General features: G+C 39.4%; 1 protein-coding gene across 8 annotated transcripts in view; it reads left to right on the top strand.

Annotated features, from left to right (window-relative positions):
- Positions 1–16,307, top strand: part of tead3a (TEA domain family member 3 a) — a 39,856-nt gene that overhangs the window by 11,094 nt on the left and 12,455 nt on the right. For 3 of the 8 annotated variants that reach the window (XM_079587480.1, XM_079587479.1, XM_079587478.1), the window contains exons 2-5: positions 1,989–2,248; positions 13,081–13,145; positions 14,107–14,169; positions 14,290–14,352. In XM_079587480.1, coding sequence (XP_079443606.1) covers positions 2,101–2,248; positions 13,081–13,145; positions 14,107–14,169; positions 14,290–14,352 — 339 coding nt within the window. In that variant the 5' untranslated portion in view covers positions 1,989–2,100. Of the gene's footprint in view, positions 1–1,988; positions 2,249–13,080; positions 13,146–14,106; positions 14,170–14,289; positions 14,353–16,307 lie in introns of those variants that run through there. The other 5 variants (XM_079587484.1, XM_079587482.1, XM_079587483.1 and 2 more) reach the window with 3 other exon arrangements.

Genomic DNA, 16,307 nt, shown 5'->3' with positions numbered 1-16,307 from the left:
CACTCAATCCTATTGCATTACAAATATTTGTAAATAGCCAGCTTCCATTATCTACTTTTACAATGATATTGGTCAATGTTGTTCAGCCAGTCTTGTTGACACCAAGGAAATTTATCAGTGCCTTCAGTAGATTCTCTTGATTTTCAATACCAGTGCTATTAATACCCTCCAGCTCACGAAAGCTGTAAAGCACGTCCTTGAAAATCTGATATCTCGTCACCTGAACTTCACTTGACATCAGGAGTCTGAAAAATCTGGCGCCTTGCTCGGCAGCTCAGTGTGTCCTCTGCTCCGACAGCCATTTTGTCTTTCCTGTCCAATTCTCCTCTTTCCCCCCCGTCGCATAATGGGATAAACTGATTGACAGGGCATATGCAAATGATTACATGATCCTGAAAGATTCTTTATTTAAAGTAGGGGTGGGAAAAGCTCCAGCTCCAAAGGGAGATTCATGGTCACACCATCTGGACTGATAGTAACTGTCAACCCTCCTATTGGTCTTGAGCCGTCTCAATTAACCAATTATTGTAAGACAGTCCGGAAGGGGCAGCTGACGCTCCTCTAAAGTGGGCTGGGATACTTTTTACCTGTATTCCTTCTTCCACAGATCACAAAATGAGATATTTTGAGGAATCTTCATGTAGTCGTTTCCATACAGCAACATTCATAAATACCACAGCTGCTCAATGGTTAAATACAATACCAAAAAGGCAGCACATAAGTAATCCATTTGACTTTTGTGCTATATTTTTAAAATCACAGATCATAGTTTCTCTGAAAACCTTCCCCTCCAGTGATCTGTTAATTCAAGGACAATTGTGACCGGTTCACTGAGTCATTATGATGAATGATTCATCAGTTCATTCACACATTCCACAAACTCTTCAGTCCGATTTGTGACTCAGACAAACTGGTTTTTCGAACGACTTGTTTCTAGAGTTGACTCAATGATTTGTTGATTAACTGGTAATAAAGATTCTCAGTGAATAAAGACATACATTTCAGTCTGTTCACATGAAATGGCGAATGAGTTTTATGTTGTTGTTTTTTTATTTTTGGAGATTAAATTTGCAATGAAACGCAAGTAGTGACGGATCTTTTCGTACTGTGACGTACATGCGAGTGAAACGGGAGATTGCAGCCAATAGGGTCAGGATTTAAGTGGACTTAATTATTAGAAAATTCACCAGAAATGAGTTATGACATTTTGATTAATAATGAGTTCAAAGCCTTAATTTTTTATGAATCATTCACACTTAGTGTGAACATAGTGAATTTTTGAATTCCAATTTCATGGCCAATGACCAATTTCTTATTTCACGATAACTATCACAATATAGCCTAGTTATTTTGTGTTATTTGATCTAATTTCTGTTTTTAACAATAAGAAACAAAGAAGCAAATTACAAACAATAGGACAAATAGAAAAATATGACTTAAACAAATTAAGTTTTCAGGTTTCAGTTTATTTGAAGTTAGGGTTAGTACATAAATGTAATAATCAAGTGTAAAAATAAAATATTGCGTAGTCCTCACTGTATGAATAAAATATACAATTATTTTTATTAAAGCTAAAAAAAGTTGTTCAGTCAAGAGCAGGAAGTTATTTTCTCTTTTGTTTGATTCACATGAATGACATTGAGCAGCAGGTTTATTAGGCTGCTGTCACTTTAAGACCAAATGCACGGATCCATTACACTGATACACATCCGGTTTACACACAACCGTTTACTTTCACTTAAGACATAACCAGCTGTGTTTACGTGAATACTCCACACGATGGGCTTGCGTGTGTATTCAACCATTCAAGCACAACAAGACGCGGAAGAGAACTGAATTCGCAATCGCATGCTGAGAGAATTTTCTTTTTTAAATGGCAGAATTAAACATTTTGGGTGAACTATTCCTTTGATTGTGACCTCCAGTTTTAATGACATCTCTCTCTCTCTCTCTCTCTCTCTCTCTCTCTCTCTCTCTCTCTCTCCTAGTGCTGGGTGTGAGGGCTCACGTAGGGGCCCAGGTGGAGCCGCCACCATTGCAGCCAACGAGTGGAGCGCCAACGAGAGCCCGGAGGAGGGGCAGGAGGATGGAGTGGATGGGATGGATGGGATGGACAAGGCCGGAATGGAAGGGGATGCGGAGGGCGTCTGGAGCCCTGACATCGAACAAAGTTTTCAGGAGGCTCTGGCCATTTATCCACCATGTGGCCGCAGAAAGATCATACTTTCAGACGAAGGAAAAATGTATGGTGAGTCTCGGAGAGCTAAATCCCCCTCGCCTTGCTCAGAACACTTTGCAGGCAAAGCATTAGAAACTGGAGAGAGTAGGACAGTTTGCTAGAAGTTGTTCTCTCAAATGCCTCACTAAAACGCATCAGCTATTTATTGCAGCAGTGCTGTTGGGAAAAATGTAGCGAAACAAGGTAAGGAGTTTTATTGAAGTGAATCAGACGGTGAACTTACGACACTCCCCACCTCCAGATTTTCCCGTTCCCACACGGGATCCACTGACAGGAATGCTGCATCTCCCATTTAAGTCAGCATTCTCAGTAAAGCATGAGTCAGCCTCCTGCATTTTTTTCATTACTGGCTGTATGATTCAGACGTGACAATAAACAGACTTGATCCATTTCAGTCTCATCAACTATTAAAATACTTGATAATTTAAAGGAGTTGATTCATGTTTGTTTGGGTTTTCTAGTGTATAAATGACTGCATATCTACAGAGATGTGTCTGGCTTCTACCAAGCACGGCTTTTCTAAAAGCAGTTAGAGAAACCAAACATTATCAGTTAAATATTATTTTTTTTAATTAAAAATGATGTATTATAATATGTAGAGTTCTAGGTTCTAAAATGTAGCCGTTAAGCCATTATTTATAGTAAACGGCTGTTTGGACTAAGTGCAAATAGCATATTTTCTTTCTTAGTGATAGATTATATTTACACTAATTGAAAATAGTAGCATTTTCATAGTGATATATGCTACTACACTATGTAAAAATAGCAGTGTTTTCTTTGCAATAAGTGTAAATAGTTGTTAGATGTTATTTATACTTATAAATAGTGGCAGACACTATTTGCACCACAGTTGTATTGTACATTAAACAGTATGCAGTAATAACATAGTGTAAATTATTATATTTATTAAAATTATTAAATGGATGCCACCTTATTGGGACAATAAAGCCCTCCTTTACACCGACCCCAAACCTAACCGATAAACACGTTATTATTGAACATGTTTGAACAAACGTTAGACACTTTATTTCCACTTTTTGAATATTTTCTGCCACGCGCCTTACGCCTACACTATTGCTACTGTTGCCGATCCAGGAGTTCGTGTAAAAAGCCTTTGCCCACAAGGCGGGCGTTTAATTTTATTTACATTTTAATGTAAATAGACACCCCATTATTTATATTAAGCATTACGTTTTGCCACAAATATGTGACCTTTATTTACAGTAACACACTATTTTAATATATTTTCAAATGTAATTTTATTCCTGTGATCAAAGCTGAATATTCAGCATCATTACATCGTCTTCAGTGTCACATGATCATACAGAAATCATTCTAATATGATGATCTGATGATCAAAACACATTTCTGATTATTATCAATGTTGAAATCAGTTATATATTAAATCAATATTTTTGTGGAAATAGTGCTACTTTTTTAAGGATTCTTTGAACAGTGTTTACTGTCATTTTTGATCAGTTTAATGCATCTATGCTGAATGAAAGTATTAATTTCTTTCAAAAATATCTAATGGACCCCAAACTTTTAAACATTAGTGCATATCATATAAATCCTATTTTATGCTATAATTTTATTTTACCTCCATTTTATCATTCCAGGAGAGGACAACATGTCCATTGACATTTTAGCGGTAGATATGTGAATGATGAATGAATATTTTGGGTCAGAAACCCCACACTTTTATAGTGTTTACTTTGATTTGTGTGTTCACTATTGGTGTAAAGCTGGTAAATTGATATTGTCCATACGAGCAGATACTCTAAATCTGTGGTCACAAAAATCCAGCAATATTGCATGAGCTAGAAAGGACATTGTTTATTGTCAATACAGTGTAGCGAATGATGATTTACAAAAGTGTTGCGAAGTATGAAATCACTTGCAAGCCATTCAGCATTTTGTTGCCCAACGCAACAAACTTGTGCAACCAAATTGAACCCATTGCAAAATCAGTGTGGGAAAATATTTTGCACTCATGCGATATTCACGTTTGGCTGCGAAAATGTGTCGGAGCAATTACCGCACCTTGAGATAATACTTTTGCCACATTTGTGATATTACAAATCATTAGCACGAATACTCGGTAATTAGTAAGAACTGGGCCAGGATTAGACTATGTAACATCGATAAACTAGGCTTTATGACTTACCCCTAATCCTTTTGTTAACTGACTGTGGAACGCATCAGGATTTAATATATGATTGCTGGCACAAATGAGCTCGGTTGGCTTCGGGGTGTTTTGACCTTTGACCCTCTCTGGAGAAAAGGCTTATGGAGACCGGCCCACATTCTTTTCTTTTTTTCCCCTTGGCTTGAAGGGGACACGCATTCCACAACTCCGTGGCCTTGTCCTCGGCTGTAACACTCCACCCACGTCTGTCACACAAGCTCTAATCCCCCTCGCAACAGATGAGGAAGGTTTGTTTCAACAGCCATGCATTTTGTCCTTTTGTGGTAGCATGGGCTGTCAGGATCCGTTCACTCTGTGTGTCCGCTTACGTTACCCCGCAGAGGCCCTCGGGCCCTCTCTCTTCTCTCCGTATGACAAGATCGTCCCCTTCCACTCTCTTTACAAACAACCCTTTCTCGGACCAGTTACGATACTCCTGCCAGGACCCTGATGTCAATCTCCAAAAGCGAACAGCGTCTCCTGATATGCCCCCTCTCTCTACCACCCCCAGTGCACACAAGTTCATTGGCCGCAATGTATACTTTGACTAGACAGCACTAAAATAGTCTGGCTATCTGATGCAGGCTGAAGAGAACTGGCCTAGTGACTTTGTGGATTTGGTTTTAGTGCGCACTAGTTTGCTTTAGACATGTTTCGAAGTTGTCACCAGATGTCTAAACACGGTTTAGTCAAATAAATGCAAACCTCTGGATGAAACGTGAGGCGTAAATAAACATACTAACATTTGTAAGACATGAAATGTATGTAAACGCATCACAGCACTGTATTTTTTGAATACGATTGAGAAAATCGTTAAGCGTTCACATGCTTAAAAGTCAGCATGAAATGGAAGATACGACAGTCTAGATATGGCAGAGAAATGTAGGGCTGGACTTAATTTTGTCCATGTGGAATTGGTTGATTGGTTGTGGTTTGCTATTGGTTGATCTCATGCGAGTGACAGTTTGCCCCGCCCTCACATCATTAGAGAAGAGATGTCCCTGCAAGAGGGAGGGGAAGTTATTTTGATTTAAAGACTATGAAGGCTCATAAAAATAATATTTCATTTGGATTTTAGAAGTAGAGATTAAAAAAATAAACCTTGTTGTTGTTAAGCGAAGATAATTATAATTCTCACTCTAGCCCATATATAATACAAATCCGGGCCTCTTCTGGGCCAACTATTGCAAATATGGCTCGGTTCTGGCTGCGGCAAAGATCATACGGGTCGTATCTGGCCCGTATGACCTGTGTGTGTCATCAAGCCAGTTTCAGTGTTAGTTGTTGCTTGCTGTGTGTGGCCCTGATGTTGCCCGTGTGACCTTTGCCGCTGCCAGAACTGAGCCATATGTGGTCCATAGTTGGCCCAGATGAGGCCCGGATATGTATGCTATTGCCAGCCACAGTCATCGCCGTCATTCCATGCGGTACGTGGGCCAGAATAATGTGGTGGATGTGGGCCACAAGTGGGCCAGATGTCATTTGCTATCTGGGAGAGAGCATCTGATTGGACAAAACTGCAGCACGAGTCATCAATATTTTAGGTCTATCAGTTTAAAATTTGTTTTAAATTCTGTATTAAATGTGCTAAAAATTAGTATCGCCATCGTTTGACTACACTAGCAGATCGAAGCTTAAGTTATATTTTAATTTCATCTCATCATTCATGCCTTACAATGCTATAAACAGCTCAGTATATTTTGGATTATAAATATTTTGTCTCAGGACACTGCATGATGTGGAAACTGAAGGATCGAGTTTTATTTTGTCCTGATCCCTAGCATTTAATGGCCATTAATGTTCCTCAGAGCATCATTACTCACTGCAAAACTCCTGCTGTCTTCTAGCAAAAAGCAGCTCTTCTAAAAAAGTTCACTTTCATTGCACCGTGGGAAGACCGGTTAAACAATCTGATCTTCCCATCCAGGACCTGGCTGCTATAATGAGCTTGATTTGTCATCCTGCACCTGTGATGTCTTGCCAGGTTTCTTTTTTTAAAAGTCTCAACCTGCAATCATTTTAGTTTATTGCCAGTGTGTCAAAGCTGTTGGGTTTGGGAAATAAAATCTCAATGCTAACGCTCAGTAAATGATCTCAAGGTCTTTTCTGAATTAGGCTAATTTGTGGCTCTGTTCATCATTATGCCTCCTTTTATGTTAGTAGCTTTTTATTGAACTTGTTGATAGCTACGGTTGTGTTTCCACATGAAGCTTTGAATTAGGACCATCTCAGAGAGAGCGCGCATGACATCATCTCGGTTGCACAAGCTTCCCAGATGTGATGGATCTTCTGAGGAGATTTCACTGAGAACTGCTGCTGAGATAAATGAGCTAATTTGCTAGAGATGGGTGTAAATGTCTGGACCTTGAGGCACCAGTTAGTGAACGTTGTGCCGTGATGCTCAAGTGCATGATGCTGGTTTGAGTCTGGCTTGTGGCATTTACTTTATACATTTGAACTCTTTCCCCGCCATTGATCAGATTTTCCGTCGCTTTACCGCCATTGACACGGGTTTCCGGAGATCCATGTTTTCACTGTTATACAGTAGGGGTCGCTGTAATGGATCTTCTAAAAGAGTAAAGCAAATCCAGATCCAAAAGCAAGTGAAGAAGGGTCGACATCTTCTGGAGAGACGCATTATGGGTATTCGCTAGCCGTTGAGTGTACACTCGTTATTGCAGTGCATTGTGGGATTGAATGGGTGCACTCGATAACGTCCACTATGGTTTCGGACCTCACTGCAAATGGCTGTTCCCTCAATTAGTGCCATGTTGGCTATAGGGGGCGATTTCAGACACAGCCCACTCATCGAGTCATATTTTCAGATTCATAGACAGAACAGATGTTTTGATCATTGTTCTGAATCCGATCTGGACAAAGTATTTGACAAAACATTTATTTTCTCAGCATTTTGGGTTATTATTTTTAAAGCACAGGCTCTTTTATGTTTTTTGCTATATCAACTGTTTACATATTCATACAACAACATATTCTGGAAGCCGTGAAATGTTTGTGAACATGATCAAAAATACTTGCGCTGGCAAATTAAAAATCTCTGCCTGGGAAAGAGTTGTGTGACCTAAGTGTCCAAAATTGTTACTCTTAATCAGTATGATAAAAAGAGGCAAAGAGTTAAATGAAGGAAAGTACTGAGGAAAACAACAAACGTAATGGGACAGACTACAGCGAACTGGGGAGGAGCAGAGGTTGAGAACTGAAGTGTCAGTAGGAGGAGGTTTGCTCCTCAGGGTTTGTCAAAAATAAGGGTGTGGACGCTGTCCTTCTGTGTTTTAAAGGGTTCGAAGGGTTTCATTTAAGTAAGAGAGACTTAATGCTGCAGGACCTGTGTTATTCAGGTGTTCTCCACTTTAGATAATTGCTAGCCTGAAGTGATAGTGTGAGATGGTATCGTTTGAAAATGTTTTCGACCTTTTAATCTCTCTTAGTGGAGAGGGACCAACTGTCCAATTTCCTCCTGCTCCAACTTGCATGTTTTGACAATTTAGGTGTGTGTCCGTATCTGTTTCGGGACAAGTTGAAACATGTTCTACAGGATTTCCAGTGGTTCAGACAGGATCTTCCAGAAATATCTATCTACGTGTGCATGTAAATGCCTATCTGCGTCATATTGCTAACCTACGTCATATTTCTAATGACTATTTACTTGCCTTCAATATTTTCTTCTGATACTGAGTGAGCTTATGATTGCATGTCCTTCCCTGAATCTCAAGAAATCACCTCAAGAATCTGTTTCTGTATTCGGTAATCCAAGTTTTTGTTCTATCCTCTTCCACAATATACAGTTCTAGAAAGAGTGTAAATATGTGACATATTTACCGTTCCGAAGGTATGTTGCAAATAAATCACATATTATAGTTCTCACTTTGCTGTAGGACATTGTGTACTTAAAGGTGCACCAAGGAGCTATTGTCCACTTTCTAAAAAAGTATTTTTATCTTTACTTATAAATATATTGGCAACATTTGACAGGTTTAATTCATTACCATTTGCTAATGCAAACATTAACATTAGATTAATAAATACTGTAAAAGTTGTTTATTTTTATGTTAAAGTATTATGCACCCAAAAATAAAAATTCTGTCATTAATTACTCCCATGTGAAATCCATGTGACTCCAGTGGTTTAACCGAAGCGACGCGAATGCTTTGTTTGCACAAAAAAAATTGAATTTACCACTATTTACAAAATATCTCCAACGCGTGTTCACGTAACAATGTCTGCTCTCGCATCAACACAATACGCATGTTGAAAATGAATATTTTGTAAATAACGGGGGGGGGTTTAACGACTCCCCCCTCATATGCATTATAAAATTATTAGTAGTATCTACACTCACATAAGATGAAGCATCCAGTCATGGCCAAGAAAATATGTTTGTTATGTTACGTCATGGGGCGACTCACCTCTCATGGTGGCTGCCATGTTAAGATTATACGAGCAGCTTAACACTGCTTACTTGATCTCAGTCACTCCTATTATCAGACACTTTCCATTGTGGAATAAATAAATCATGCCTTGGGTTCTGTGAGTTCTGTGAGAGTGTGTTTTTCATCGGCCATTAGTTTGATTTGGTTTTTCCTCTGATTGGCAGTTTCCATTCTTTTACTGCAGAAAAAAAAAACAAGTGGGAGGTGGGAGAGTTATTAAAACGCAGGTGACTTTCGTCAATAAACATACACATCTGGTGGGATGGAGTGTTAACCAGGGTGAACTTTGGGAGGAAACTGTCAAGGTTAAAAATTATATTTGAAAGAGAGGGAAAATAGAAGAGGTAAGGTGCTAATCATCATCCTCACTGACTTTTTACTTCAGGCTTATTGCCAAGTAACCCACAGGCAAGTCCAAAAAGTCTCGCAATTAGTTTAGCACTTCTAAATTGTGTCAAGAAGACTGACACAATTGAAGAGTTTAAGCCTGGGTTCACCTTCACATGCTTGGCAATATGGTACAAAAACATATGCAAACACCTTTCACTCGCCATGGCGATCCATCTCACATACTTATCCCAGCTGCAGCGCAAGTTGTTCTTTCTGATTTCAGGAAAGGATGATAGGCCAGAGTCATTAAAGGGAGCTTTTTTGGGGGGATAAATGTGTGCAAGCCAGGTTTTATTTCACTCCTGCTTTTCCTGGACGTACTTTAGAGGAATCTGGGAGCAAATCAGCACTTTCCTTTGGCTCAACCTCAGTCAGTTCTGCGGGAGTATTTATGCAGACATTGATATGAAGTGGAAGTTTATATATTTTTATACTCAGCACTTTTTCAGTGGAACAGTCAGCCTTTAACATTCCTACCAAAAAGGCAGGCAGTCAATTTTAGCTCTTAATGAGACTGAAAGAGTTGCTCTTTTGTTCTTGAAGGCAGTTGTTGTAAATGGTCCTGTGTTGGAGGGTTAGGTGTCCTTGTCTGTAAGCATTGCCTGGTAGACTTCAGTTGGAAGCATATTTGTATTTTTGAGCAGGAAGTTAAGAGACACAATGAAGGCTGGATTCATACCTGAATCTCCCACATGACCAAGATGTGTCTGAAGTACTTTGAAGTACGTTAATTTCTAGGCCACTGCTCCAAAAGTAGTAAGCAACTCCTCCCCTACACTGCCCTCACCTCCCTTTCTTTGTTTTAAGAAGAACTTATGGCCACAAAAACCTTAAGACAGCAAGTCTATCAAGTGTGCCATTCAGAAGAGGGTCATTGAAGATCTTTGTTAGTAATAGTAAGGTTGCAAGCTTGGGTCCCACAAAGGTACCCATAAGTATTCCCATCATGTCCTTAAGCAAAGCACATCATGACACCTGTAGTAACAAGCCTCTAGTTTCTCCAATGTGATTGTTTCTTGGGATATTATAACTGCATTGTAAGTCACTCTGGGCAAAGAACTACTTGTAAAGATTAATAAACCTATCAAGCGACCTTCATAGGTGACTTTACATGCGTTGTGAAGCTAGAGGCTTCTGTGTTTCTGATTTACATCCCAGATTTCTTTCAGCTTCTCCCTCGTCATGTCCTCCTTTCATCTCTATGTATCTGCTGACTTCTTCCTCACTCCCTTCTACAGACTCCCAGTCTTATCTGTCTTTCTTCCTCTCCAAGCCTCCCAGGAAGTGCAGCATTTCGTTTAGGGTCGTAAACACGCTAGCCTATTTGTGGGCTTGGGGGTAGTTAGGTGCCCTTTGAAAGCTTTTGGCTGTGGATCAGGAGTTCAAGGCTGCTGGGTACGAGCCAGAGTCTATCTATCAGAGTCTCCTCTGTGTGTCTGGAACAGAAGATGTTTGCCTTCTCTTTTACACATGTTCTGTCTATCACTGTCTGGACGATTCCCTCTTACTCCGGCTGTCTGACTGGCTAATCCTCTTTGACATTCGCTTGTGTTGTCATTTCATCAGTAATAGATAATTCAATTAAACTGGAGAGGCTCTAATTTGTTCTGGTTGGTGTGACAAAACACTGGACATCTCTCGTATCATCTTGGCATCACACACTTACTCCAATCAAACTTTTAAAGAACAACTGTACAACCTATATTGGTATTTAAATAGTCGATGCTGATATGTAGAGAGCTATTGGTATATGCATGATGTGTGTAATTTCTGCATTAAGGGGGTTTTCACAATGGGGGAAACACACTTAATGCAGATATTAAGGGGGTTTCACACACAATTGGCTATATTTAACCCTGGTGCTTTTGCGTTAATCTTACATCATAACAAACGTGCACGGTGCATGATAGAAAACAGAACTCGAGTCAATATATTGTGATTTGTTTTTAATTTGGTGCTATTATATGCAGTACAACACTTGTGTCACAGAGTGAACGGCATTTTGTGTGCGTCGCATTGAAGGCGGCTTTCTGCAAACGGACTCTTTAGAGGAGAAATTGACGCGGATTGCACTTACTCTGCATGATTACACTGTATGCTCACTCTCGCTCATATTCTCAGTAACTCATCACCATTGTCATCCCCTACTAAAATGTATGCGCATGTTGTTTTACGTAAATGTGAAAGCAACTCGGACTTGGGCATGCACTTGTTCGGGATGAACAAGTGCATGCCCAAGTCTGAGTTGCTTTCACATTTACGTGAATCTGGCCACAGTTCCAGAGCAACCAAACTCAGATCAGCTCCTACAGGTAGTCTCGGGTTCGGTAGCCCGGTGCGCTCACGTGTCCAAATGACAGCGTTCACATTACCAGTTTTTCATGCGAACCGTGCTCTGTTTTGAACTAAACTGCCAGTTTGAAAGCCCCCTAAATGATATAGTCAAGTCAAGTCACCTTTATTTATATAGCGCTTTTTACAAAGCAGCTTCACAGTGATGAGATGAAAATAATACAACAAAGTTGTTTCTAGAAGAAAATTTTGTCATCGTCCACCTTAAGTAAGGCAGATCAATAATATTGTTGAATATTAAATGTCTCCAACTAAGCAAGCCAAAAGCCAAGGCACCAGTATATATAGCAACAATATAAAGGTCTATTTATTGAGAGACCCGCCTTGGCCCGAACTAACAACATTGGCTCAACCAATGGCACAAGTTTGGGGTGGGACTCTCCATTCTATATGACCAATGAAAAGAGGAGAAGTTTGTTTGAAACTTATTTTGAAGTCTTTGTGATTGTGGTTAGCGCCACTAATGGTTGCTAATATATATATCAGTCTATCAACACAAATAATGGATATTTTCCTTGAATTCTGATATCTTCTGTCCCATGTAGAGGAACATGGTACTTCATTTATATTTGGGTCGACTTATCACAGATCTCTTCATTTGTTTGCACATTCACAATGTCCAAACATGTTGTTTGCTGGTGACATGCTAGTATATGAGTCCCTGGTGTTATATTGCTTGCGGTTAGGGAGCAGGGTTTCCTGTGTTGGGTCCAGGTGGTCCGGCTGTCAGTGAGTGGGATGCCAGTGGGAGGAGGGTGGGGGGTGTCAAGAAAGATTCACAGTTGAAACTGCACAGCTGTTCGCAAGGTCAACCCTTTATAAACTGTGATGAAATCCTCTTTATCGCTTTACCTCAATTTATCTTCCTTGTTTCCTGTCCCCTTTCTCATATCATTATATTAATGCCATTACACAAACAGATTTATTATTGTACTCATTTAATAAATGGCTCTTTGTATGAAAACATTTGTCCACTCAGAGCAGCTTGATTGGTCAAGGCCCTGACACATGGTGGCCCAATTTTTTTTGCCAAGTCACCACCCATATCACCTGACTCATCTGTCACAAGCCTTGTCTTTCAATGGTCTATTAATAAACTAATGGTCTCATAGGAGGCTTTACACCCTACTGTGATATTGCTGGTGGAGGCATTACTGCATTCCATGTGCTTTTCTGTGTATAGGAGCCTTCGTTCCCACCAGCTGTGAATAACAAATATTTTTTGGAGTCACTTTTATCCAAAGTGACTTACATTGCATTAGTCTACATGCAGTACATTTGTCAGTTAATGTTTTCCCTGGGATTCGAACCCATGACCTTGTGGTGGTAGTGCACCTAGTGGTAGTGCCCTACCAGCCAAAAGCTATATTTCTTAACACACTGTTTTCAGTTACATCATTATTAATGTTACTAATTTTACTACATTTGTGTTAATATTGTGTTTCTTATTGATTCTTTTCCAGGTCGTAATGAGTTGATAGCAAGGTACATAAAGCTGCGGACAGGGAAAACCCGCACACGGAAACAGGTAATGTGACAGTTTTTCTAGTACACTTGTTTGAATGGGTACAACAGAGGTCAAGTCAAAGGTTATGACCATATTCTGGTTTAATTACCGTACATCATGATACTTGAAATTGATTCAGTCATTAATTCAGTCTTCTTTTTACATTTTTTTATTAGCCTATATAACTTGATTATATAAATTGATTATCTATGTTTTGATTAAACTACGGTGTCTCCCTGCACCTTGTTAGTTTATAATAGTACTTACATTTTAGATATTCTGCATTAAAATTGCACTAAATAATGTTTTGTAAGGATTTTTGTTTTGCTGATTGAAATAACAGCGAACTCTATACTGACACCTATTGGTGTGGATGCTGCAAGTTCTCATGGCATTTGTGATATTTTTTTTCTCATCACACAATTCACGTGTGTTTGTCACACATGATTATTATTATCAGATGATATCATGTGAGTTAAACTTAAACATGTTTGGCAAAATACTATTCAGTTATTTAAGCGTGTAACTGGGAAAAATTACATAGTGCAACTTTAATATCACACATTTATAAATAGAAACTTACTGTAAACAGAGTCAGATCAGTGTGATGAACAGAGTATTTGCCTATATATCTAAAGCTGGATTCACACTGTACAGTTTTAGCCATGATTTGGCCCATCTGAGACAAATTTTGTGAATCCTTTTAATTCTAATTAAATTGTTAAACAGCTCATAAACATATTTTATCTCTGAAAAAAAAACTGAAATAAATGATTGTATAATAATTCCATGTTTAACAAGACATTTCTCCTTATATGTAACCTTTTAGGGTTCTATATTAAACCCCATTGAATCTTTATTCTTATTCTAGTCTAAGTTTCATTGGTATAGTATTAGGTTCAGTTGTTTTGACAGATTTGTTGTTAAGATATACAGTATATGTTGGATGATATCAAATGTCTGTGGCCCTGTTTTGCCTCAGGTGTCTAGTCACATACAGGTGTTAGCCAGGAAGAAAATGCGGGAATATCAAACAGGCATTAAGGTATGGCTGTGGCGCCACCTGGTGGCTTCTTTTTTTTACTCACTCTCTGTTCAATGTCTCTCTTCTCTTTTCTTTTCCCCCCTGCCTTCCTTTCTCCCTCCTCTGACTTCCTTCCTGCAGGTGTCTAGCCATCTGCAGGTTCTTGCGCGGAGAAAATCTCGCGAGATTCAGTCTAAGCTGAAGGTATGCGCTTCACTGCAGTCTGCTCTGCTCTGGCCTGTGCTGTTAACTGTGTTCAGAGTGCTTTGGCTTTTCCTTATGTCACCAAAACTTCCTTTCTGTAACACACCCTGAATGTTATAATGATTTATGATGACTTGAGCATGCAGGTAAACCTTCGCTGTGTACAGGCATTCATTGAAACAAATACATTGGATGGAATGATTGAATTGAGCAGAATGCTTTCAAAGTAATGGCGCCCTCTGGTGGCCGACTCAATATTGCATCACTTTCTAGTTTTTTTGCTATGTAGCAGAACCTGATTTCACTGAATGCAACATGTTCCTTGATCAACGTCTTTGTTGCTCCTGGAACAACATTCTAATCAACCAATCAGAGTTGAGGTTTACCATTAATGTCAAGTTTAGACTTGCATCCAGTGTCCGGTGCTTCTACATCAGTGTTATTCACCATTTTTTCCCTCTGATTTTAAGGATAACTTATGGGTAGGTTTAGGGGTAGGGGTAGGACTAAATTTTCGGACAGGAATGTTGTTCCAAAATTGTTGACCCATGAACGCGTCTAACTCTGCAAAATCAGGACGTGCTGCTGTGCATGCAATGCCTGATTGAACCAATTTTTTTATTTTTTTTTATTTTTTGCTCCTACTCTAAATGATCTTGACCTCCATAACCCAAACCTCTACTCATCTCTACTTCTTTCCCCCTGTGATCTAAATGTATACTCAGTTTCAGGGGTCACATTTATTGAAGCATTGGCACTATCCCAATTTAAATTTGGTGTAGTAGCACTACTTGTTTTGTTTCGATTAATCGCTTCCGCTTAAATTTGTCAATTTGCATTTAAAAAAATGCAAGTCAACCAAATAAAACTAAATCAGCATGAGGGTTGGGCATCGAGAACCGGTTCCAACTTGGAACCGTTTAAAAAATAACGATGCCATTGGAATCATTTAGAGAGAAAAAATTTGATTCCGATCATCGGTTCCGCGCAAGTTTTGGTTTCCATAGTGGCCACCGGATTTCCGAAAGTGCCCGCGCTTGTTCTGTTGCAGCCATGGAGCACGGTAAGCGGCGCTCAAAAGTGTGGCTTTATTTCACTTTTAAAAAAGCCTGAGTCGGCACTCGCACAGTGCAACACTTGACAAACTGCATGGTGTACAAATTAACAAGGAGTGTCCAGTGGCGTAACTTTGTTTTAAAAAGTGTAAAACAAGACAGGTGGGGTGGGGGTTGGTAATGCAATGCTAAATCACATATATAATGTACAATAACATTAAGTCCAACAATCGATTTAAATAGTACATTGGGTTTAATTTGTCGTTTAATGAGATGTAATACATGTTGTCAGTGCCGAGAATTTTCGTATGAATAAATACATAAATCCGCTGCGCTTATTTAACGTGGACCTTAATGGTCCAGTGGTAGAACTTTCGTCAAGCGTCTCAGATGTTCTGGGTTCTAAACCGCACTTGTATAGTTTTTTTTTTCTCTCATCAAAACCGATTATGCTCATCAGTGGTTGTATATCAAGCAGGGACACGTTTGTGTGTATTATATTTTGCGATTTCACCGGAACGAATAGAGAGTCTCCTCAACGGATTGAAGCGCATGTCCGAGTGAAGACAGTGCGGTGTGCGCGAGCCAGAAGACAAAACACTGTATCCACGCCAATGATCGCACATTTCAGTGCTAGATTGTCTCTTATTTATCAAACGAACGAAATGAATGCTCTGCTAGTTAACTGGAGATGTTTTATTTATATGTATTGGAACATTCGGATCAAAATAAAATGACTCCGCCCCTCAAAGAATCGGAATCGAGAATCGAAAAGAACCGAAATCGAAAGGAAGAATCGGAATCGGAATCGTTCAAATCAAAACGATGCCCAACCCTAATCAGCATAGACCATCAAACCACCACATGATGGTTGTCTCTTAGTTTTGCTTTGCTTTCCCA

The sequence above is a fragment of the Phoxinus phoxinus genome (genome assembly GCF_949152265.1).
Source record: "Phoxinus phoxinus genome assembly, chromosome: 18".
NCBI classification, from domain to species: domain Eukaryota; kingdom Metazoa; phylum Chordata; class Actinopteri; order Cypriniformes; family Leuciscidae; genus Phoxinus; species Phoxinus phoxinus.
The sequence above is the reverse complement of the archived record's forward strand: the minus strand, read 5'-3'. Positions and strand labels throughout refer to the sequence as shown.